Below are 26,609 nucleotides of genomic sequence, written 5' to 3'. Positions count from 1 at the left end.
TAAACATGCTTACAATAAAGAGGAAAAATCCTCTTTTAAAAATACCTCTAAATGACATTCACTGAATTAAAGGGAAAGAAATACTTTTTATAAGTTTAATTCAGTAAAGATGTTCACTGCAAATCCTGTTGTTATCAAGAATTTGTATCTTGTTTTCCATTTAATCTTGTCAAAACAAGATACATTTAATTGAGAAGCAACGTATAAGATATTTAGACTTGCTTTATCTTAAATATACAGTAAATGTATTTTGTATACAAGTGTGTTTTTATCATCATGGTTATACTCCTGCGAGTGCAGTAAAGACAAAATATACTTCTATTCAAGATCTATTCTCTAAAAGCAAGTCTGAATATCTTATATGCTGCTTCTCAGATGAATGCATCTTTAGATATTTTAAAATCTATGTATTTTTAATATTATTTTCAACATTCTCTGATAACAATTTGTTCATCTGCAGTATAGCTGCTAAAGAAAATGTACGTTGTTTTAAAAGAGTTTTAGATATTTATATTGTAAAACAAGCCAAAACAAATAAAAAATCATATTTTGTTTCAGTGTATAATGGGGCGAAGACTTCCTCTCTCACCTTTGTTCATTTCAATCCATCTTTAAAATCACAAAAAAACAAACTCTCTCTTATTAATAAAATTGAGTATTGCCAATTTTCTCAATTTTCAATGGATGAGCATCCCCGCGACAGAATGTGCATCAGCCGGGTGCAGTTTTAATCTCTCCCCCTCAGATCAGGACATTTGCGCAACTCATAGAGGAGGCTTTGACTGCACAGAGAAATGTCAGTTTCGGAGTTTGTAGTTATTTACATGATCTGCTTCCATATTATTTTAACTTTATTAAAGCTATAACACATTAAATATAACTGCATTTAAGATGTAACGCCAGAGTGTTTCCTTTAAAGACGTTCAACATGCAAGTTTTGTTACAAGCGGAGCGGCATCTCCGGCTCTGCTTATTTCACAACAAGAGTTCTTCTGCATTTACTTACTTTGTATTTGTGCATTATAATTCCCTCATACTTTGCGGTCTAAATCACCTGAAGCTATTTGGAAAGTTTAGATTGCATTTGGAATGTGAGCTGTGTAATTTTTCCTCTCCTCAGTCAGGTGCAAACTGCAGTGCTGCTCTTGCGCATCATCATTAGAGTTTAAAGTGATCTCACGTTACGTCAAATTAGATAAAACGACTATTCGACAACGTACGTTTTTGTGGACAATTTTCTTTATTGTTGACGTTGTTGATAATGTCGACTAATCGTTTCAGCCCTAACCCACACCTATCTAATCACTTCTGAAGATATGGATTAAACCACTGGAGTCTTATGGATTACTTTTTTGCTGCATTTATGTGATTATTTGAGTGTCAAAATTTTGGCACCCATTCACTTGCAGTGTGAGGAGCTACAGAGCTCAAATATTCTTCTAAAAATCGTTGGTTGTCCAGCAGAAGAAAGTCAAACATCTGGGATAGCATGAGGGTGAGTAAATTATGACAGAATTTTCATTTTTGGGGGAACTATTCTTTTAAATTGAGACTAACATCATCATCTAGTTACAAGCTACATAGCATTTAATATGTATGCTTTATGTTTAGTGGAGATAAAATAATAGATGATTAATAGGTGATAAATGCAACTCAACAAATCATGACAAGTCTAAAAGGCATTTATTGGTTTTCAAACCTTTTCCAGGCCTGGAAAACTAAAATGTATTATTCCATGCCTTCTTAATGGTACGATACCATTCTTTCTGAGAATGAGTACAAGTACCGATACATTCTTTCTGTAATCGCCGATACATGTTTTTTGTTTCATTTTTTCCTGAACTCCATATCAACAGATTATTTCAATTTTATCATCAAAATGGTGTTTAAATAAATACATTTATTAAAACGTTAAATCAAATGAAAATTTTAGAATTCATTTTTAATATAATGTTGTATTTTTTGTATCAAATGAATTGTTTTTATACAGAACCTCACATCACAAACCGAAATTCAACATTGGAGTAATATTTTGCCAAATAAAGTGCTCCATAACGAAGCATAACAGATGTGAGATATTGCTTAAATATAATAACATCAATATTGACTTACGGTACTACTAGTAGTAATAGAAGTACAGTAGTGATCTATTTCTGTCATACTTTTATTCATTTAAATGTAGCTTTTATTTTGAAGTGTTTCTGTGTGATGACGGCATCATTTCACTCCGGAAAAGCCAGGCGCTACGTGACAAAGTGATTATTAAACTGCAAGAGCTAATGCTATTTAACCATGTACTCTGTGTGTGCCTCAGGCTACAACATGACTTTGCGCTCTGTTCGGGGTCATCTGCCACAAACAGAGTGCTGGATGCTGATGACGGTGCCCTTTCTGGCTTCAAATGGGAAGCAATTTTGTTTTAAACAAAAAAGGAAACCCAGCTTCGGTCTAAGCTTTTTCATCAGATTATCAATATGCACATTAAATGCCAGCTTTTCATCAAGCCAAATGCCTAGGTATTTGTAAGAAGTTACACTTTCTATACACATGCTGTCTATGGTAGAATTAAAAGCATAAGCTGTTTTAGTGCGACAGCAAGTTAAAATCATGTTTTTCATTTTTTTTGGAATTTAAGACCTATTTTAATTTGAGCAGTTTAAGCTGCAATTAATGAAATTAATCCTGCAGAAGTTCTATGGCTTGATTCAAAGAAGGTGCAACTGTATAAATAACTGTGTCATCGGCATAAAAATGTAGCTTTGCTATAATTGTTCCTTGACCTAAATCATTTATAAAAAAGAAAACAAAATAGGAGCTAAAATAGACCCTTGCGGGACACCCCTATACACCCTTGAGGTATAATTATCTACTGAAACACATAGTTCTTTCGATAAGATAGTTCTTAAACCAATTCAGAGACATTTCCCGAAGTCATATACATTCTCTGTAACAGCAATTCATGATCTAAAGATTCAAACGCTTTAGACAAATCAACAAATAAAGCTGCACAATGCTGTTTCCCATCTAAAGATTAGATAATATTAATAATAGTAGCATAGCCGCTTTTATAGTGCCATGGCCTGGTCTACAACCTGACTGAAATTCATTTAGAATTTTATGTCAGGTTTTAGACAGTATGGAAATGTGACGTCATGTCAGAGGGGCCTCCACCCTTTAATAGAGGGAGAACCATAGACAATTTCAAAGTATGAGGAATGACATTGATGCTGACTACCAGCGATTAAAACCAGCTTGGATTTAGTCCGATTGTGAAGGAAGTCAGTAAGTAAACCGATAAATGGCCATCTGGTGGGTGATTGTTTACATAATGACATTCGTACATCAGATGGTATAGGTTTTTGGTATCAGAGCATTTCTACTAGTACAGGAGTGTGGTATCGACGCAATACCGATACCAGCATCGATATCGAGACACCCCTAGGGCCTACATAATGGGAACAACCAAAGGAATTCTAAATGTGTGAAGGACAGATGTCAAATTTTTTGGTAGTCACAGAAACACCATATGACTAGAAATTGACCAGCAATCGGATTTACAGTTCTTTTTTCCAATATTTACACTTTTTTGATCAGTCATCAGTTTTTCAACATCGGACTTACCGATAAATGGCCATCTGGTGAGTATGTAAAGAATAGCGCTAAAGTCCCCCGTCCCTGTTTACTGCATTAAAGGTTCTGTAGCATTTTATGCTGTTCTAACTTCCATGTGACTGAGCCGTTGATTTAGCCATGCCCCCACATTCCAAAACACTGCACCTATACTGTTGAAACTGACACAAAGCATGTTCCCAAGGTTGCCAAACAGAACAGTGGTAAAATATTGGCATAAACTGACAAATTATACATTTGGCATTAAGCCTCAGTAATTCACTGCAACAATAACACTATGAGAACGCACAAAATGATTTACAGGCAGAAAGCGTCAGAGACCGTGGACACATTTTTGTTGTTTACAAAGTCTAAAGCAGCCACAGAGACTGGTGAGATATCTCATGACACTTATTTCAGTGATATCTTTCAGCAAGTAGGAACATTTATTGCATAACTTTCCAGTAAAAAAAAAAAAGCTTACAGCACCTTTAAATCATCATCCACATAATTATTTTAAAAAATAAAAACAGTTTCAAATCTCCATGATAAGATGCAGCGTTTTGACTATGCCTACCAGATAGGAAAATTTGAGGGGAAAAATTACAATTAAAGCAATAAATGTGTGTCTAGTGTGTCTAGTGTTCTCACACATCACAAGTGTATTTTGTGATGTGTGAGACGTTATGAATGCATGTGACGTCCATGAATGCATTTTGCTTGGATTGGCTGCAGACACAGAAAAAACACTGCTCGTGGTAAAAACACAGTAAACAAAGAAAATTAAAATAAAAGCTTAAAGTGAATGTGAGGTTAATAGGACAGCACTTTCAGCTTTCCACCAAAATAAAAGCACCGGATGAAGGTGACCTAAAAAGTTAAAATGGACCTTTATATTTATGTAAAGTTGTTTTGAAAGTGTGTGCGTGTGCGTGTGTGTGTGTGTGTGTGTGTCTGTGTCTGTGTGGGCAGGTTTAAGGGGTTTACGAGGAATTTTTTAGGTTACAAACTGGTAATTACAATGGTATTATGCAATAAATGTGGTTTATGAGGAGATTTCTAGTGTCCCCATAACTCAAATCACTTAGAAAAACATACAAATTGATGTACTGGTTGATCTCAACACTCAACAAGTTTCAACCATCCAATCGACAAAGGCATCTGAAATGGACTAATACATTTACTTGAAGTCAGCAAGTAAGGCATATCAGTTCAGAAATCATTATAGGTGAAATGGTAAAACAGCTTTTTTCGCTGAGCTAGCCAGGCCCCCTATTAGTTTTGTTTCTTAAGCCAACCATCGCCATTTCTATTGCACATTTAATCAGACCCCTAACCCCATGTTTTAAACATTTTCTGCAACGTTTATGCAATAGGCAATAAACTGACTTTTTGAATTTTTTTTTTTTTTTTAAGGTAAGTGGAACACAAACCATCATAGGCGGTCCAAAACAGAACTGTCAAGTCATCATTTTTATTTACATAGCACCTTTCACAACACACATCGTTTCAAAGCAGCTTTACAGAAAATCATATATTAACAGGAAATGAAACTGTGATATCAATTATGTCTTAGAGTGATCATAATATAGTTTGATAAATTACGATTGTGAATTGGGTTTAAAAATAGTATTAAATAATAATTGCATTAAGAAATCCAGTGAGCAAGTATAATAGTATATTATATAACCCAGTATAATGTCAATATGACTTTATTATGTATAGTGCAAGTCATGTTTTAAAATTAGTGAACTAAGTAAGAGTTAAGGGCAAGTGTTTAAGCAAAGATTTTGTAAGAAATGTAAACACCACTAAAACCCTTATTAATTACCAACAACTATTTACGCTCCACATAATTAAAAATGCAGGTGCAAGAGCTTAAGGCCGCTCCCCCAAAGCAGTTAAGTATTTCGATAACAATAATTGTAGTAACTTTGTTGTATAGGCGGAAACTATGGTTGCCATGGTGAATTTTTGCAAGGGAAATGCTCAAACGCCCTAACTGACAGATAGGCGAAACAACATAAACAACATTTTGGAGCATCATAGCTGCTCTACGAAAATCCAAAACTCGCCTATAATGTTCAAAACTTCTTATTGTATGTTGGGACGCAGCGGTTGTTTATTACCTTTAGGGCGATGTTGATGGGCGTATTCCTGCCTCTGCCTCCTCCATGAGATGATCCAGAACTGTTACTGCCCGATCTATCTCTCCCATCCCCGCACTGACCAGATCTTTGTCCGAACCGGTGCTGTTGACCCGCGCCTCGCCGACGCCCATCGTGCCGGCCGTCCTTCGACATAAGCCCGGTATCAAACGAGCGACTTTCAGCGGACGCGAACTTATCAACCAAAGGGCAGAAATTACACAGGCCTCCGCTTCTTTTACACTGATCACTCTTGGTTCATGCAGAGTGGAAAGACAATGCAGCGCCACCAGCTGGACCGGAGGGCAGGATACTGAGGTGGATATTTATTTGAACATCACAGTTCCCGCCAAAATGAGTTATTACAATGGTTACTACAATAAAACTGTGGGAACATGGTTTATAGCCACCACTCTCCTTTAAAATAGAAATTGAACAACATGACAAAGATTCTGAAAGCTTATACTGTTTGAAGGAGATCCTATATTTATAATAATTTTATGGTAACAATAATTGTAGTAACCATATTTTAGGGTTCCATGGTAGTAACTATGGTATTTTCGTGCAAACTATGGCTACCATGGCAATTACAATAAAAATGCAATGGTAATTTAAACCTACACCAACTTTTACTATAGCCTCCAACCAAAACACCAGTTTAAAATAAAAATGTGCCAACAATAACTGTACACGTTTAGTCTATGAACTTTGTTTTCCATGGCGATACATTTGTAAGATTAATAGTTTTCTTCTATTACAATATGCATTTCTTTTTAAACAAAATTTGTTTAAATCTGGCAGACACAAATGTGCCACTGAAAGTCAGTTTTATGAACAGGTTTTTTTTTATATAAATAATAAATTTATATATTACTTTTACTTATTTTTAACTGTTACCAATACTTGTAAGAATTAACCTTCACCATAGTGCAAAATTGTGCAATTCTTTTTTTTTTTTTCATTTACAGAAATGTTCTCAACAGCTAATAGTAAAAAAAACTTTCTACAGTGAAGAAAAAAAAAAACAGCAAATTTAATGTTTTAGACTTGAAAGTTTTCTGCATGCTGTTTTCATTGGCACTAGGTTTTTTTTTTTAATAGTCAAAGCTACATTAATCAAAGTTCAGGACCCATTAAAAAAACATTTCACTGACACTATATATATATAAACGTGCATACACAATTTTACATATTCTGAAAGATCTTCAAGCATGTTGTTTTCTTGTTGCTCCATGTGTGCTTTAAAAGCTTCAAAGAAATACATTCAATTGAACACTCTTTAAAAAGGCTTCACCATTCAAAGACATTCACAACCAAATTGCTACACACAACCATCCTTTTGAAATAACTTTTTCATCCATTGTACTTTATCTTAAAAAAATAATGAAAAATAAATTTCGTTTTTTGGACGATTTGACCATTTGTAAGTAGACAAGAGCTGCCACATTTTCTTGGCCATCCATTCTGCAGTGTTAGCATGAGACATTGTCAGCATGAGACATTGTCATGCCATACCATTCAAACTCAACCAGAGTTTCAATATTCTCAGTACAAGTAATAATCCCCCCCTACTAGTGATAGACCGATATATCAGCCTGGCTATTTCTGCTTTGGTTACTCAGTTTCAGATAGGCTAGTCAACTGATATTTCCATTAATTTAATGATTTTCAGTATGTACTGTGTAAAAGAAATGTTGATTTAATTCAAACAACTTTTGTTGTCATTAGATAGTATTACAAAGTATATTTTAGCGATCGGTCAACCACTAGTTTCTAAACAAATTTGAATGCCATTGCTTGGGGAATATGGACAATAACTATGATAAAAGATAAAACACCCATTCTGATTCTTCTGGTACATTAAAATCATGTATTAATATCCATTGAAATAAAAAACATTGGGGTAACACTGAATGAAATGGAAGGTCTACCCTTCAGAGGTAGGTAGAGCTGTACATGATAACTTCTAAAACAGTATTCCAAGCAGGATTGCTAGAGAGGGTCACTAAGTGGGGGAAAAAAAAATATATTGCAGATATGCTGTGATTCAAGCTAGTTCATGTGCTGGTGCTACAATTAACGGACATTTCAGAAAGAGACCAAGCATTATTTTTCCACAGAAAAGCTATTTGTAGCACATACAGTATTTTACATTTCAGCTAAACTAGTATATTAAAACAATCTAAGAACAGAATTTTAAATTCCCCCAAATTAAGACATGAATAAGTGGGATTAAGCAGTCAGTAACTGAAAGCCACAACTAGACAGAGAAACAAGATTGAAGATTTACAATTAAGCATTTTGTTATTGTTTTTCCATATGCTCCACATGGGATGTGACTGGATACGCAATTACAGTTCACCAAGAGTTCCAAAGCTAAAGCGAAACAGATAGGCCATTAAATATACATAAAATCTTGAGTAAAAAAATTAATAAAAAGCCAGCTTGTCTATGAAAAAGATCTTTAACTAAAAAGGAATGCAAAATGAATTAAAACCAAAGGGCAAGTTGTGTTTTACAAACTTGACAGGAAAAATATATATGTACAAATGTTATATATACATATACACACATAGTTGAATGTATATTTTCATGTTGTATATATTTATATTTAACTGGTTGTTCTTGTTGAAGCAAGCCAGTGGCCTGGAAGGGCAGAGGGTCCCTTTGAGCACCAAAAGGAGTGTTGTATGACCACTTCTGCACAGCGCTTAACATTAAAGTCCAATTCAGGCATAAACTCCACTCCATATTGTCTCCCCGGTTTCAGAGCCAAGATGGATGACCAGTCCAAAAAGATCTTCTTGGCTTCACCTTCAGTTTCATAAATGTGTGTATAGAAATGTATGCATACATCAAGTAATTTGTTTAAAACATCTGCTAGACCCCCCAACAAAAAAACAACCCAATTAAAAGAATGATTGAAATCCTTATGGCCAATAGTCTGCGGCAAATTCTCCCTTCCCCATGGTTTAAATTCCCACTTCTTAACAGTCAGGTTGAAAAGAAATGTTCATTTAGACTAACAAACATTCAATCCGGTGGTAGGAGGTCATGCAGGCGAAACCTCTCTCGTATTTGTGGCCGAACATCCTCATTCTGTAATAAAAGCAAATATGTGTAGTCAACAAAAATGAAAACTCATTGATAGACCAGCAGTCTTTGTTTGAAGCAGATACTTGTGCACTACACCTTAGAAAAGGGTGTAAAACTATTTTTAATCTGACAGGTGAAATGTATCATTTCTACATTACTACAAAATGTAGATTTACTTAAAATTATACAAATTACAATTTACTTATTGTCTCCCTGTACATTAACCCTTTAAGCTCTGAAGGTGTTTAAGACTTCCTGTTTCAGTGGCATGCACAAAATTATAGGCTTATAACCTGAACAAAACAAGGAGGTTTGGCATCATTGTAAAGAAAATTATTTAATGATATAGATTATGATCAATTCCGAGACTCATCTTAACCACCATAAAAAGTCACAAATTTGTTTACTTTTTTCTTATTTGATATATAATATCTCTAGGTGTAAATGATGTGTTAAATCATTTTAACACAGTAAAAAGTCAAAAGTTACAACATTACAAAACTTACTTATCAGACTATCCAAAAGCCTCTCCAAACAAATAAAAGATAATAATTGTACATAAGAACTAATTACACATGCAAACACAACAATGACTAAAGGTCTGCATAGCATACAGACATGATTTTAGTAATGAGATTTCACAGAATGAGTTTCATTATGTGCCATTTAAGTAATCATTGAGTCGGTGTCATGTAGTTGGTGCCATCTCCTGGTGGCCATTTGTAACATTCACCAATCACATGTCTCTCTGCCCAAATATGGAGGACTTTTTGCACCAATCTGAATCCAATCCGATTGGTTTAGCGTTCCATACTGCCACATCATTTCCGATGACATATGATCGAGGAAAGCTAAAGTGTTTTCAGCCAAATTGCAAGATGTCAGATAGGCAGATGCAGTGTGCACATTGTACTTTGTGTATATTATCTAATGATCTATGCATCCCATTACCATGTGTTTGGGCTCATCTGTAAGATAATCACCGTACTTGTATCTGATATTTTATGTTCCGTTTATTTTTCGTGTAGTTATAAGTGAAAATGCGGTATACGAGCAACACCTGTTCACATGAAATGTCAGTCATATTACTTAAGAGTAAAAAATAGGCTGCTTATATTCTACTCTTTGAGAGCGATCAAACAATATGTCATAAGTCTATTTGTTAAGCTTGATGTTTTCACCGATTACAATAATGTGTGGAGTTCAAAATTTTTGATTTGTCTGCAAATTGCAAAGCACTTGTTCAGTTTTGGTCAATCATAATGCCTACAAGCATTGTAAAGTAGAGCTTTTAAGCATTCAAATGATACCCTTTTTTGTGTTGGTCAAGATTGTTGATATTAATATTTTGACAATTTTTTTTTTTTCGGGTCCATCCAAGCATAGGGGCATGTTAAAATCATAAAAATAAAAAAAACACCACCTTGAAACAGCAGGAAAAATCAAACACAAAAAGACATGAGATGCACGTACCAGTTCCACCAGCTTCTCCAAAAACGGCACGAGTTTTAGGAGCTCATTGTCATTCTTGTCCACAAACCAACTCTCAATGGGGATCCCATTGGAAAGCTGAAATGAGGGGAGCACACCCTGAGCTTTACATACTAATAACTCGCCACTGACCAAATCAATGGAGGTAAAACTCAAAAAGGATTCACAAACCTGGTAGGCAAAAGCCTGAGGTGAGTTGTCTATGATCACCGTCTTGGACAGATCTCTTCCGAGAATGTTAAGGTCTTTGATGTAGTTGCCTTGGACGCAAACGCAGTGCTCGCGGAACAACCGATGCCTGAGGGGGAAATAAAAGCATTCTGGGTTTGCTACTCACATCTTGGGCATTCAGACCACATCTACATCCTATTAGTGGTTAAGGACATGCATATAATCTTTATTTAATCTTAAATTTAAAGACCCCATGCAATGAAAATTGAAGTTCGGTCCATGACTGTTTGCCTTGAGGCTATGTAAATACAAGTTACTCCTAAAAGCTTACAAATAAACTTAATTAGATGCTTATGCATTTATAATGCTAAAAACTCAAAACAACAAGTATAAAATCATAGTTCATGACTATAACACAAACTAATGACTATATGAAATAAAGGGACGAGACCTGCTATGACCTGCCCCTAGCTTTCCGTTTCAGTAGGAAATACTGTACATTATAGCAGGAAAGAAAAGATTTAATGGGGTCTTCAATGTCATCCTTTTTTACATAGAAAATATTGTAATAGTCACCAATAGTAATTCATACAAAAGCAACGGACCTAACTAACTGTTTCTTAGGATCGAGGATGTTCAGCAACTTGTCAGCATACACCTTCTTGGAAGCAGTAAAAAGAATGATCTGTGGATAATTCAGACATTTCATTAATGCCCTGCCATTAGAGAAAAATGTAGACAACATCAAATGGCAATATATTTCTTAGAATAGAGAAGAAAAAGCCTTATAGGGCTAAACAAGTTACTTGAAAACATAATTTTACATGTTATCTAGGTTTTTGCATATCACAATGTGTTCACAATAACATAATATTTAATAACTAAACCTTTTTCATCTTGTTTTGAGCAGTACAACAATTCAGTTTGCATTAAGGAAAAATATAAAAGCACACTTACCTCATAAATCTGAGACATGCGTTCAAGGAATTCCCTAAAGAATGGCCGTAACCGGACATACACCTTTAAGAGTAGGAAAGCAAAGCACTCTTACATAGCTACATACAAAACAGTGCAGAAAAGGGCAACTGATGTGAAACATACTAAGAAATGTTGTGAAATGTTGATAGTTTGTGAGAGCTAGGAAGAGGCAGTAGCTTTTGTACCTGGTAAATGACATCTTGAAAAAGCACAGGAAAGGTCAAAGCTGCATCCTCCAATTCATTAAGGCTGCAGTGGACCAAAGTCTCATCCTAGTTCACAAGCACAGAATGTAAACGTTCCAATTCTAATTAGACAATTCCTTAACAAAAATCTTGTATCAAGGACTTTAAAGGTTCAATACAACTTAAGCTTCATCTACAGCTGTAGAAAACAACACAATATTATTGACTTTCCTTTAGCTTGTAAATACAATCAAAAGTTGTCTTTACAGTAATAATCTTAATGTGGAAGTTTATGGGACAAGGTACTGCAGAGGGCAAAGTGCAACTCATATTTTTGTTGAATCAGTTACATTAATTCTTCTGTGTATATTCAGTGTTATTTGAGCAGAGTAATTTGTCTAAATCATTATTTTAAGGGTGAGACTAAGGCTGTTTCTCAATGTGCATTCTTCTGTGTTCTTATGTTCTTGTGGACTCGTTCTAAGCCACATCCACTGCCCAAGTTCAATTCCAATCCTCAAGAACACAAGTGCAGAGAATGCAGGAAATAACCTGGATGTGTCCTTGAAATCTAGGATGTGTCGGATGGTGACTTGTGGGCAAGAACTCGGTACTGCAGTGGAAGTACATTTATCGTTTCGTTTTTCCTCAAGAGTTTCCCATTGTAAGCTTGCGAAAGTCTGATGGCTCGTGAGAGTTGTTATTCCCAGTCAACATTTGTTGTTTTTTTTTGGGCATCATTTTAATACAGTAATAAACATGAAGAAAACAAGTGTTTACAGACTTCATTCTTTTAACGTGTCACTAGTCCTGCAAATCCCCACTGGTGTGATGATATTAATGCGGTCACTGGAGTGATAATGCCAGAAGTTCTCTCACTGGATTCAAATGTGCTGTGATGGTTAATTGCACAACAGGAATATAGCAGCACATCTCAAAGCTCACAATAGATGTACTACGTCCTCCCAAGTTCATTCTTCCAAGGTAGCTTGGCAAGACTGGTCTTCATAAGAACACAAGTCCCTTCTCTGCATTTTTAGAATTGAGAAACACCCACTGTCATGAGGCTATACTTTCAAAAACACTGAGTATTTTAATGTGCATCCTGCAGTTTTCGGCCACATAGACTGTAAATAAATGGGTTTTTCTTTTTTTTACAAGCTGATGCACATCTTGTAATAATGTTTTGCTTGTATTCAGTTTGTATTGAACCTGAAGCATATGTTTAAGATCAGCAATAAAAATGTATTGTCAGCTTACTAGATCTAGAACAAGGGAGAACTCAGGTGTGCTCCTGGTTTTGAGAGGGAGCGCCGGTTTTCGTGTAAGCTGGTCCTCAGTCAAAGGTGGCACGTGTTTGATGAAGAAATAACTGAAGATCAGAGATCATGTCAGAAAAAAAGCATTAAGCTTTAAAGGTATTTTAGATTTTAAATATGTAGAAATTGAAATGCTCACTCACGGGTCAAAAACCTCCCAGTCCTCTTCATAAGTTCCCTCTGCAGCAGGCGATGGTGGGACATCTGGGTAATTGCTGTTGGAACCTACGGCTAACCAAAAGGAAAAAAGGTGAGGAATTACCCTCTTGTAACCTTATAACTCAAATTACACCCATTTTTATTAAATGTTCAATTTTAAAGCAATATTTCACACAAACATATTAATTGTCATATTTGATTTAAATTCTTTCTAAAAATTTGCTCACATACATTCAAATATGGTGTGCCAAAGTGATGCATATCAGGTTTGATGTCAATGATGCCAAACGTTGTTCTTTCAAGTCTTTTGATAATTGATTAATATGATTTTTTCAATTAATCGAAATAAAAAAGTATTTTATTAAAATGCATTATTAAAAAAACTAAAGATTAAAGGGGTCATGACATGGGTTTTTTTATTGTATTATTATGTTCCCTTAGGTGCAATTATAGTATTAATATATTTTTTTTTAAGAAAAACTTTTAAAATCTAGTGATTTATGACCTTTTCCCACCCTGTTTCTCATCCTCTGATTCAAACAGTCTGTTTTGGGGGCGTTTTCCATTTAAGACTTCAGTGTTAACGCCCACTGTTATGATTGGCTAACGTCAGTGCCTATGTATCAATTATTGACGCCTCCAGCCAGAACAATATGCAAGTAAACTAAGTAAAAACACTGTGATTATTCATAATGAATGAAATTGCGCTTTAAAAAGTAGTTTAAAGTTTAAAATAGATTACTTACAGTTTACGTCGTCGTTGTTCCCAGAATAGTCGGCACGGACTTATCTTTGAGCAACAGTTTTCTGGCAAAGCCAGCATCATATTGAGATTTGTTCTGAAAACAGTCATCCTTAAAATGTACAGAACAAACGCTTAAGTTAACACTGCCGTGACTGGGACGTCCGCAAAAAATAAACTGCATCCATTTTTCCCTGACGTCTGGATCTTTCGGCAGCTTATTCAGAGGTTTTGTTTGACCACAGCCAGGAACAGCACATCTGTGTGGCATCGTAATTTTCCTGTGCACAAGTAGTCTCTGTCAGAGCTCGCTGTCCATCGACTGAACACTTGTGAGGCGACGGCGATACTGAAATGAGCGTAGTTGTCTTGCGCTTAAAGCATAGTTATCTTGAGCTGGAGGCGGTCATATGCAAACGCTGGTACGTCACTTCTAACCGACACGTCACTTCTAACCATGAATCCAGAACGAGCTGTATTTTGAGCTTGATTAAATAAATGATTCGTTTAGAATGGGGAGGACGTCTTAAAATATTAAACTTGCAGGACGTTTTAATGATACAAAGACCTCTTATATACCAAAAGATCAAGGCAAATTTGGTTTCTCATGTCATGACCCCTTTAAGGATGTAATCTCACAATTCTGTTCAATTCATGATACTGAATTCACAATTTGATACTCTCACAATACTTCACAAAAGCCTGAATTAATATAAAATGTAAGTTTGAATGTTTGTTCTTAATTACTTTAAGTAGGGCTGTCAATCGATTAAAATATTTAATCGAAGTAGTTGACATGCCGATTAATTAATCATAATTAAATCACAAACATTAATATTTGCTGAGAATTGCCCCCAAAAAAGAATTCAATATGTTATGTAATATCTTCAGAGTGAAATTTACTATGGCAGACGAGAAAAGCATTGATTAAACAATATACAAAGTGGCTTTAGAAGTCAATATTTTGGTTGTATACCCATATCATTGAATATTGGCCTACAGTAGACAGCAATACATTTTGAAATAGAGTTTGTCAATCTGTCCTGTTCTCACAGGCTGTGTTCGTATGTTACGTATATGTTAGTTTTAATTGTCAGTTTATAAACATGTGTCATACAGATGCTTTTGAAGTGTCTAAACACACAGTGTTCATGACTCTGAAAATCAGTTAGTTACATTTTTTCACTACTGTAAAGTGACATCACTGATGGAGCTTTTCAGAGCACGCTGCAAATATCCGACTAATTGATAGTAAAGGTCATTTTCATTATCAATTTTATTAGTTGTTGCAGCACTAACTGAAATACTCACCAGTTAGTGGTGGCATATCAGCCTCTGTGATGATCTCCCCTTCCTCTACTGTGGTGTCTGCATGGGGCAGAGATCTAGGGTTTAGTGCAGGGTCAAAGGTCATGTCCCTGCCATCGGTGGTAGCGCTTGAAGGGGTTTCCTCAAGCTGCTCCATTTCAAGCTGCTTCACAATCTCCTCAGCTTCCACTGCCTGGCCCGGGGAATCAGACCCCACTGTAGCTGGAGGATGAATGATAGGGGGTCAGGCAGAGGTTTAACAGAGCGGTGATATTTGGGCTTTGTACAAGATATCGATAGGTAAAAACATCGTTCTCCTTGTCAATGTGCGTATCGATGCAGCTGCGTCCATCTCGATATTATGCAGCACTCTGAAAGTTTGAGGGTAAACTATCACAAGTCAAACAGAGCAAGTTGGCTGTTTTAATCACTTGAGCAGTAGTAGAAATTCTTTAAATTGGATGGGAGACTCTTGCTACAGCCAGAAAAACTTAAATCAATCTGTGTTTCAACCTTTTGCCCAAACCCGGCAGTAAGGTGTAAAACATGACTCGCACTATATCCAAATCCTGCTAAACAAACTCAGTTGATTCATATCCTGCACTCAACTATACGAATTCAATTAAATTGACTAATAACAGATTCAAGTAATGATTCTTATATAACACTTCATTTGAATACAAGAACTGTGTGTTTAACTTGTGTTACGACTAAAGGCCGTTGCACACAAAGCTCATATTTTACTGGTCAGGGCATTTCAGTGCCGGGCAAAGAAAAGGACACAGTGTTCATATATATATATATATATATACACATATACACATACATTTTTTTAAATGACTTGCTTTGTCAGTATCAGTGCACGAACGTATGATCCAGGTGTGAATGTCTTCATAGGAATCCATTGTTTCTATTCAAAATGTTAATCACAACCAGAAATTGCAGCGAGCATTCGCATTTGTTGTACAAAGGCCTTTAATTTGTTTATTTCTAGAGGCTTTGCCTTACCTGTTACACACTTAAAAACAGTATTTGATTTTGAACCAGAATATTTTAAACTATAGTAAGGGTGACACAAAACACTTTTAAAGCAGAAAGGACAAAAAGAGTAATGTGCTTTTTTTGGTAACATATTTATTTGATCTTTCCTATCTTTATGGGTATTATTGACACAAAATGAAAGGTAACTGGCAAACAATTGTTATACTACATTATGCTCAGGGGAAATTCAGTTCAATATTAACCTGTTGTGTTAGCCATCGTATCGAGACATTGTTGGTGATACACAGCCCTAGGTGATATCCCTAAGATCTTGAGTAAAAAGAAAATACTACAACTAAAATGTATATTTCATTGGTAACTGTATTTGTTTGGTTTCCAGCAGGTGCCTTGAATTAGGTGGCTGCACCTGTTCACCAAGGGCTCCAGACAGAGAACATATTTGCAGTCTCCAAATTTTGACAGTAAGGGCAATTTCAATATAAACAAAATCAAATTAAATAGACATAGCTAAATCAACCACATACGTTAAATGTCTGACAAGTGAGATCACATGGCCTTACCATTTTTAGTGGCTGGTGAGAAGAAGCTAAATACAGGAGAAAAGATGGTTCCCAGAAGGGTGGTGCGGGTTGGACTGTTCGGAACTTCTAACTGCACCTCCAGCTTACCATTGGGCTTCACTGGTTTATTTTGACCTGTCATGGTATCTGAGCAAAAGAATAAGATACATTTAACCCCAACAGAATGCTGTGATGTTCTTTATACTAATCATTATTCTCCACTTTTGTTCCCATAATCACTACTAAGGTCAAACATTAAGATACTCTACACGCACCAAAAACTACATTAGTCTTATCTTTAAAAATTTGTGAAATAATAACAAACAATAATTAACATTACTGTTAATACAGATTGTATTATATTTTTTCCACTTATACTGTATAATCTACTTTATTTTTATAGGTACACTTAGTGCTTTTAAAGGTTTCTTTATGACAAACAATTGTAGTTTAGTTTGACCTTTCAATTTTCCACCCTCTTTCTGACCCTTACATCATGTCCCAATCAGCTGCAACAACAACAGGACATTTTGTGGATCGCTTTGCATCCATTACTGTGGTGTCACACTGGTTTGCCAAGCATACTGTGCAATCTCAATGCTCCAAAATCCAGCTCCATATAACTATTCATTAAACATTAAGTACACTCAACGACCACTTTATTAGGAACACCAGTACACCAACATATTAATTCGATTATCTAATCAACCAACTGTGTGGCACCAGAGCAATGCATAAAATCATGCAGATATGGGTCAGGAGCTTCAGTTAATGCTCACATCAACCATCAGAATTGGGAAAATATGAGAGCTCCATGATTTCTTTAACTTTAACTGTTCTGTTGATGGAAAAGCCTCGTTGATAAGAGGTCAAGGAAGAATGGCCAGACTGGTTCGACATGACAAAGGCTACAGTTACTCAGATAACCCCTCTGTACAATTGGAATGAGCAGAATAGCATCATGATTTCAATGGTGGAGGATGATGTGAACATTAACTGAAGCTATTGACCTATATCTGCATGATATTATGCACTGCTGCCACACAACTGGCTGATTAGATAATCACATGAATAAGTGGGTGTACAGGTGTACCTAATAAAGTAGTTGGTGTATGTTTAAATTGGCTGTGAATGACTAAAATCAGGCAGTTTTTTTCATTTTCAGTGTAAAAAGAAAACTTTGTTAGAATGGTGTTATATTTAATAGGGCTGTTTTTAAAGTCAACACATTTTAATCTACTACACCTTTAAGACTTCAATATGTAAATGACCTCTTAAGTAATCTGGGTGTACTGAGACTGCACTCACAAAGAGCAATTTGGCCTGGAAATCACAAATGTAAAATGTTCTGCAATGTACAGGTTTTACACGACCGACTATTATGTCTATAGAAGTACACTGAACTTCTATTTTTTTAAGTGAAAGGACATTCACGTCTTGCATATTATGTCCCTGTTACAACCGCACTTCAATTTCGATTTCTCGACCTACCTCCATTGACAGGACCTTTCCTGACGGGTTCTAGGGTTGGCTCTGCTGGGCAGGTTCCCAGTCGTAGGAGTGGATGTAATCAGATTACTGTCTGAATCACAGTCCACACGGCTCCTCTTAGCAGGAGTGCATTGCTCAACCTGACAGTAGGAAACACAGCTGAAATCAAACTGCACTAGTGTCAAGGATCCCACAAAATGACACCCAGCAGAAGAGCTTAAATGCAAACCTTGACAGCATTGCCTCTGATGAACCGTTTAATGGTGGAGAAAATGCCCGTGTCTCGCTTCTGCATCTTGCCGTCTTCGGAGGACAAAGTGTCTTCCACCTCGCAGTGCTTCCTCTTGGTCTTGGTGGTTCGGGCGGATGGGGTGGTGCTCCGCTGCTGAGATGCCTTACGCACTCTCAGCCTCATTGTCCCAAAAGTCACATGTAAGACTGGGAAAGACAATGTCAGTCAATTTACTATAACCATAAATAAATCAAAGAGGAGAACCATGTGTATTATAAAACCAAGTGATTTCAGGGAAACTTTTAAAGTGTAGTAGTTTAAAATAAATACTAGACTGCTTTAATCATACCCACAAACTCTGTACAGTTGAAAAAGTTGACTGAGCAGGGGGTGGGGGTTATAACACGTAAAAGCATGTAAATGTTATTTTTGTGGCATGCATCTATCAACATATTTTATTCTTTATTAATCTTTTATGTTTACCATTATTTTAGAGACTTGTTTTTCTTGTTTTCCTATTTGTCGCACGTTTACGATATTTAATTACTTCATTATATATATTTTGGGGGGGCATCAGAAAATGGTTTGAGTTCCAGGTCTGAGAAAGAATGTTATAAGTAACACTGCTAACACTGTTCTACATTACAGAGAAAAACTAAACTGTAACAATGAGCCTTTAAAAGAAAAATTTTACAAGCGCACACACACCAAGCCAGCCGCAGCGACACGGGCAAAAGCAGTATTAATTCTGAATGTGCTGGAAAAAACAGCAAAGGAGACTGTCTGAATATTTTAATTTATAGAGAAATTCACATTCGGGTTGTGCCGACAGACGATCTCGGGGATCAACGATGGTCAGAGTTATCACCAATAGCTGATGCCTTTGATGATGTCAAAATGATATTTGGCTCGTTTTTCCAATAAACTATTAAATTATTATTATCAAATTAATATTACAAATAATTTGGCCGTAGACATAAAGATACATATTTGAAGAAACACTCTTTATAATATTATTAAGAACAAATGACAGAAAATCCGCATATTGGCATATATGACGCACTGATACAGAGGAGTGCAGTCTTGTGCAACACGCAAATGTAAGGATCTCACTATTTATTTCTGCCTTCCGATATTTATTTTTTATTTTTTGAGTGCTGCATATGACCTCAGACATCTCAGCTCAGGAGGTGCTTTGAGTTCAGTTCACTTTAGTTCCACAGAACAGTTTATTGTGAACGCAACTCTGCAGCCTTAAATAATACAAAATATATAAAATAATACAAAATGTATAAAATACAAAAACACGTTGAACCATGATTTATAATTATCAGTTATCATCAGTTATTTTTAAATTTCTATTTGTTTTTATGTCTTTATTTGTGTAAGTAATTTTCCAGGTGCATGAAAGGTGGTTTTATATATATAATATATATATATATATATATATATATATATATATATATATATATATATATATATATATTATTATTTTATCACTTTATTAGTTACATATTTGCTTTTTCGTTTCATTTTGAGAGCAAATTTAATTTAGAAATGTATTTGATTAAAGTTGTTTTTAAATAAATTATTTAATTTTCAATGCAAAATCACTAAAGCAAAAATATTCACTGATACCTCAGCCCAGAGGTTTCTGATGTAATTGGATATATATTTTCTGAATGAGGGAACAAAAGGAATTTATTCACACACATATATTTTCCTGGATAACGAAATAACCGACCAGTAGAGAATGCACAGATGAAGTAGGTTCTTTGCCAGAGAGATGTTCACAACTGTTGTAAAACCATCTTTCAAAAAGTTGAACAACACATTTTAAATACACTTATTTTTTTCCAGTTTCATTTGAACTTTTAGTTAAAATAAATAAAAAATAAAGTTCCAAGTTTGAAATCAAGGTGTCTTGCTTTATTGTGAAGGCATGACCCTAACCCTGCTTAACCAAAATTACCCCATAGTACAACCTAGCGGTAATATCATTGTTTTTATGTGGATTTTGTTCGACCAATCAATACTTGGTCGACCACGACTCTTCTCACTGACTAATGGTTAGTAGACTATCAGGGGGCAGCCCTAGTTGACAGTAACTGATCAAGTTTCTCACATTAAACTAGTTATCTTGTTAACCCGTGCCTAGCCTTAGGGTTGTCTGAATTAACAGTTTAGCTTTGTTTTTGTTTTTCCTCTTCACATTAATGTTATACTAGATGAACTTTATTAAAACTATTTGCACTGATTTATTGTGTTGGTTACATGTTGTTCCTTTTGTGCATTTTTGTTCCTTTGTTGGAGCTGCAGTGGCTCAGGAGTTGGAGTCTGTAAAAAAAGTCAACAAACTGAAAAATTAAAACCAAATATTTGTAAGTAATTTTGTAATCTTGTTAAAACAGATTTCATCAAATTGGTATCGAAAAAAGTATCGTTTAAGAACCGGTATCGAAGTCAAGTTATCGGTATCGAAAATGTTTGAACGATACTCAGCCCTAAGGAGGACAGAGGAAGCTTAATGAAAGAGGATGCACAGGTGGATTCTCAGTGGAAATCTTTTGTGTCTAAGCACCTGACGCACCCATAAATTCTCCTCCCCTTTACATTTGACACAAAAGCTCAGTCATGTTTCACCGCAGTTTTAACAAACTATAATTGTCACTTACTTTGACAGTGCATTTTAAATCATTAGGATATATTCCTAATATTTAATTTAATTAAATTTGAACAACAGAACACCAAGCACGCGAAGGTCATGCAGCTGCGCAAAGACAACGCACTACAATGACACTTGACATTTCATTTAACAAATGCATTTCACACTTGGATTCCCATCCTCATTTCCTTGCATATTTTCCAACAACTTGTTCACCTAACACTGAAGTTTACCAAATCGTTCACATGGATGTATTTTTATTATACAATTTTTCCGTATGTACCTTTGAAGAGTTATAATTCAATCTGTCAAACAACAAAAAGTCATACTTGTAACTGAAAATACATTGTGTCGGCTCTATGAAATATACATGTTCACAATAAATACTCCAGTGACGGCTAGAGTAAATAATCGATTATGATTTGGGTGGAATGAAATATTTTAAAAAGTTGAAAAAAAAAAGCATATATATCTCGATAATCATCGGGAAAATCTTCCGATTATCAATGCCTAAAAAAGGCATCAATCCTAAGCTTAATTAATGGTGAATTTACATCGTAACCAGACAAATGATGCCCATGATGGGTTAAAAACAGGACTGGTTGCCAACTCTGCCATAAATGCTCCAGAACAGCATATTTGAAAACTGAACATCACGAATGATTAATATCTTTGATGGGATATTATTCAACTAAATAAACTTTATAAAAAAAGAACTTTCCAGGTTGAATGCAAGTTAAGTTCAATTAACAGCATTCGTGGCATAAAGTTGATTACCACAAAATACAGGGCTTGAAATATTAACTGAACTTAAAGATAATACAGATCAATAAACCGGTTAATCCGACATGTGAATGGTATTGTACCACATCTCTGTAAGTGAGCTCCTGTTTATAATCAACAATCCCATCAACGTTGAAATGAAAATGCATACATTGTTGGAGCAATCTAATTTTGCTGCCTTTTATATCATGGTGCTCCCTCACAATACAGCACCGTTGATAAGAAAGGCAGAAACAGCAAATATTCTCTGTGCAAAATGTTACCAGAACTACTCAGCTGCAGGGTGAAGAGAAAACCCCGTTTCATCTCTCTAGAGTTCCATCTGATATCTGGTACTTTGTCACTTGAATCAGTCCATTTTAATAAGTATGTAATAACATACCTAAACAATTATAATACAAATACAAATACTAAAATACATAGTATGAAAATATAATATTATCTATCTTTATAATATATGTTTTTATATAAATCATAACTGATTATGCATCTGTTAACATTTTCAATGCATTTTGTCAACATTAATCAAACATTTTAAAATGTAACCGATAAGTATTAGTACATTTAAAGTGATGGTTCATCCAAAAATGTACATTTGTCGTATCCACCTTCATGCTGTTGCAAACCTGTATTATATTTTTTCTGTGGAACTCAAAAAGGAGATTTTAGGGAGAATGTTAGACCCTGTTTCCAACTGATATTAAGATGTTTGTTTTTTTGTGATCACAAAATGGTCAAAAACACGTGTGACCACATCCCATTTGATGCGTAAATGCTAATCCATCCTGTATGCATTCCAACATCAGTGAAGCACAAACCCGCAACTGTCAATCAACTGCTGTGCTAAAACAAGCATTTAAACTTTGCTGTTTACGAGTGACTTTAAAAGTAAAAAAAACATCCAATCGTAAAATTTTAAAAAGTACAATTTAAACGGACCATCTTTAGTGTGTCTGGTATCAACACTGATGACAAGTACCAACACCTGAAGCTCCTTTAACTCTAATTCTGCTTGACATGTGTTTGTGCTTAGATTAAATTTAAATCGCATTTGGGAGAAACAGCACACCATTTTTTAGCGCTTTTTGTCTTTTCTGTCTTCGTTTTGCTTTCATATCATGCAGTAACATGCTGATATAGTGATTGATGTATGTCAAAACAAGAGACCCTCCCCATCCTATCCGAACACAAGTGGTCACAGGAGACACATTTAAATGATCAGGTGTAAACAGCCATGTTTAGGCGACAGTTGTAAAAAACAATATTGTAGGATTTTTACATTTAATTCTAATTTGAGCCTGCTTAGGAGGGAATTTCTCCCTAATTTTCAGAAATGAATTGCAGAACTTGAAATGTAATTTTAACATCCTTTATTTAAAAAAAAAAAAAAAAAAAGAAAAAGTGACAGTTACACAAAGGCACTTACAATTAAAGTGAATGGGGGCCTGTCCATAAATGTTAAAATACACACTTTGAAAGTATAGCCACAAGATGTTAACATTGTTATTTTATTATTTTAGTGTGATAAATTTGCATACTAACCTTATTGGTCTAAAGTTTTATCCAACATTACTTTGTCATGACGACGTAATGCTGGTAAATCCCTCACCTATTATGTTTCCGTCTTGTGGCTTTACTTTAAAAACTGTGTGTTTTAATGTTTATGGACTGGTCCCATTTAACGTGATTTATTTACTTTTTCATTAAAACAAGGGACCAGTCTATTTTCTTTTTTCTTTTGTGATAATCAACTCTATGCCACAAATGCTGTCGACGGAGTTGAACTTGCATTAAAGCCGGAAAATTCCTTTCATTACGATTTTGCATCAAATTTTTATCTTATTGTGGCCTATTTCATGTTAATGATCATTTAAAAAAATAAAAATCCAGCAACATGGATTTTGTTAAGGACAACGATTTGCAATAATTACCTGTTAATTTAGCAGGCTGCCTTTTTGTGAAAACACAGCAGTCAATGTATTCATAGAAACCTTGAGCATAATTGCTTCAAATTCATAAATTTTTTTTGGTAAAAGCATTGGTATGTACTGCAGAAATAAACGTGAAAATCTTCAGACCAGTGTGTTTAAAGTGGGCGGGGAAGAAACATGTCTCCATTGCCCGCTTTGCTTGTTGAATCTAAACATATGTAGCTAGCCATTTAGCCTGTCAATCATTTTTGAATATATTTCAAACGGTGAAACATTTTATTTACGACCTAACACAATGCACCACTCAAATTTTCTTGTTATAAACATTTGTTTGTTTTGTCAATGTCTGCTTTCGAGCTATACTATTAGCTACAAATGGTAGCGCACAAGTTAGCTAGCCAAGCGATCACTCGTTTTGACATCAAAACAAATATACAGGTGACAAGCGTCGCCCCCAATCTAGTCCGTCGAATTTGAGCGGATTTCCACCAGATTTTTCCGACACGCGAACATGTCTTATTTTAGTGAAAATATTAGAGTGCGAGGGCGATTTTAACGCCAGCGGCTACCGCTAACAGATGACTTGTTGGCTGTCTCGCGACACCCGCGCGCTGCGTCTCAAAGCTCGCGCTCCAGCGAACGAGCTTCATTGAACAGCAAATACGAATGCTAAAAGGACAAAGAGACATTTGCATATTTTAAAAACGTTTTATTTATAAATAAATATTTGTACAAATAAGATATAAAACAATAGCGCCATGCCGTAATGAGCTGCATGAAGAACATGTTGTCACATACGGAGGGGGCGAGTCGTCAAGACGCGAGATTTCAAAGCGCTGCGACTGTGGCGTACGGTTAATTATTTATTTTTGCATGAATGTGGAGAAAATAGGTTCCGTTTAAGCACTTACATGCCAAGGGTCGCAACTGTACCAGAGGTGGTTGTGGATGTGGCCACAGCAACTGAAGCGGCCTGTTTAAATGTTCTCTGCTGAGAGTGAGTCACAAGTCTGAAGATGGATCTGTTGCAGCTGCTCGGGACGCCATTTCCCGCCTCCTCTCAGAAGGATTCTTGCGAAGGGCCCGGATGAAAGGGTACCGCGCATGCGCAAAGATTTTGGAGGGAGGCCGACTGATGGTTTCAAGAGTAAAGGGGGCGTATTAATATTCAAAGTTACAATAATTCTATTGCGTGTGGGGGGTGGTAAGTGCCAAACATGAAGGAGTGAATGAAAGATATATGTAAACAGATGTGTACATAAATGTCAAACTAACAGAACTGAGATATTAAAAATTAATTTCTTGTGTGTGTGTGTGTGTGTGTGTGTAGGTAAGTGTATCCAGCACCAAACATGAACAAATGAATGAATGTGGAAAATAGGTAAACACATTTTTATGTAGTACCCAACATTAAATAAATATAGAAATAAATATTAAATATAGAAATAAACAAATATTAAGTGAATTCAGTTAAACCAAGCTACTTTTTGTTATTAGAGAAATAGTTCACCCAAACAATTTAATGAACTCATCATTTACTCACCTTCATGCCATCCCAGATATGTATGACCAGGGCCGTATCAAGACAGTGTTGTGCCCCTGGGCACTATACCTCAAAAGCCCCCCCCAAAAAAAAAGTTCGATCACGCGCGCGCGCACTCACAATCTCCAGCATTGCAATCTTGATCAGACTGTTCATTATGCGAAATAGAGCGATATGTATCGCTATTTAGTTTTATTTATTTTTATACTGTGTATTCTCCGTGTAAATTCGTGCACCGACACGTGACGCCCGTACCGTTTCGGTTCAATACGAATAACTTACATGTACCGTCCCACCCCTAATATTTATCTTCATTAATGTCCTCTTCCTCACCCGAGTCTTCCTCGCTCCTGTCTCCCCCAAGGACAAGAAGAATATCCTCATTCGCCTGGCGGTCATCGCCGACGCCCTGACTAACACTAGCAGCTGCTGCATCTCCCCCGCTAGCAGCGCCAGCGGTGTCAGACTTAGTGCTGCTGGTGTCTGCAATTCCCGTGTTCTCCCAAAAAACTAGTGATTTAACAAAAAATTTGTCGATCCCTGGAACATTTTTTATTGTAGCTAAACGTCTAGCATCCTTCTCTTTCTTTAATCTTCTTTTGCTGAAACCACTCAATTGCCGTCTGTCCATTTTGGATTTTGATTCATTTTCTGTAGCCGTTAAAAAAATGACACATTTGCGCTGTAATTGTTGTGGACCAACTCAACTGTGACAGATTGGGGAGGGGGAGTGATAGTGGTCATGTAATCTTCATTTATTTATAATTTATTATTATTATTATTATTATTGTTAAATTAGTGTTCATAAACAAGTTACGTATGGTCTTTCAAGAATTTCAAGTTAATAATATAACAATTTACGAAAAATATTTTTAAAGCTTGTGTCATGTGGTGCCCCCTAGTGGTTGTGAATGGTTGGTGCCCCTGGGCACTGGCCCAAGTGCCCTTATGGATAATCCGGCTCTGTGTATGACTTTCTTTCTTCTGCTGAACACGGAGATTGTTTGAAGAATATCTCAGCTCTGTAGGTCCATACAATGCAAGTGAATGGTGGCCAGAAATTTGAAGGTCCAAAAAGCACATAAAGTCAACATAAAAATAATCCATAAAACTCCAGTGGTTTAATCCGTCTTCAGAAGTGATATGGTAATTGTGGCTTAGAAACTGATCAATATTTAAATACATTTTTACATTAAA

At 35.7% G+C, this 26,609-nt stretch overlaps 2 protein-coding genes across 3 annotated transcripts in view; both read right to left on the bottom strand.

The window, feature by feature from the left end:
* scaper (S-phase cyclin A-associated protein in the ER) overlaps positions 1-5,986 on the bottom strand; it is a 157,385-nt gene extending 151,399 nt beyond the window's left edge. For both annotated transcript variants that reach the window (XM_052119901.1, XM_052119903.1), the window contains exon 1: positions 5,739-5,986. In XM_052119901.1, the coding sequence (XP_051975861.1) occupies positions 5,739-5,912 (174 nt within the window). In that variant the 5' untranslated portion in view covers positions 5,913-5,986. The remainder of the gene's footprint in view (positions 1-5,738) is intronic.
* Positions 5,987-6,797: 811 nt separating this feature from the next.
* Positions 6,798-24,938, bottom strand: LOC127638331 (CTD small phosphatase-like protein 2-A). Its single transcript, XM_052119806.1, is given in 14 exon segments — positions 6,798-8,855; positions 10,326-10,421; positions 10,515-10,641; positions 11,120-11,199; positions 11,472-11,534; positions 11,678-11,764; positions 12,938-13,049; positions 13,140-13,227; positions 15,209-15,427; positions 16,768-16,914; positions 18,259-18,280; positions 18,282-18,398; positions 18,488-18,696; positions 24,781-24,938. Coding segments are annotated over 13 exon segments (1,410 nt in total). The 5' UTR covers positions 18,674-18,696; positions 24,781-24,938; the 3' UTR covers positions 6,798-8,789.
* Between the last annotated feature and the right edge of the window lie 1,671 nt (positions 24,939-26,609).

This window comes from Xyrauchen texanus, chromosome 46 (genome assembly GCF_025860055.1).
Source record: "Xyrauchen texanus isolate HMW12.3.18 chromosome 46, RBS_HiC_50CHRs, whole genome shotgun sequence".
NCBI classification, from domain to species: Eukaryota; Metazoa; Chordata; class Actinopteri; order Cypriniformes; family Catostomidae; genus Xyrauchen; species Xyrauchen texanus.
This window is presented reverse-complemented; position numbering and strand designations above follow the sequence as displayed.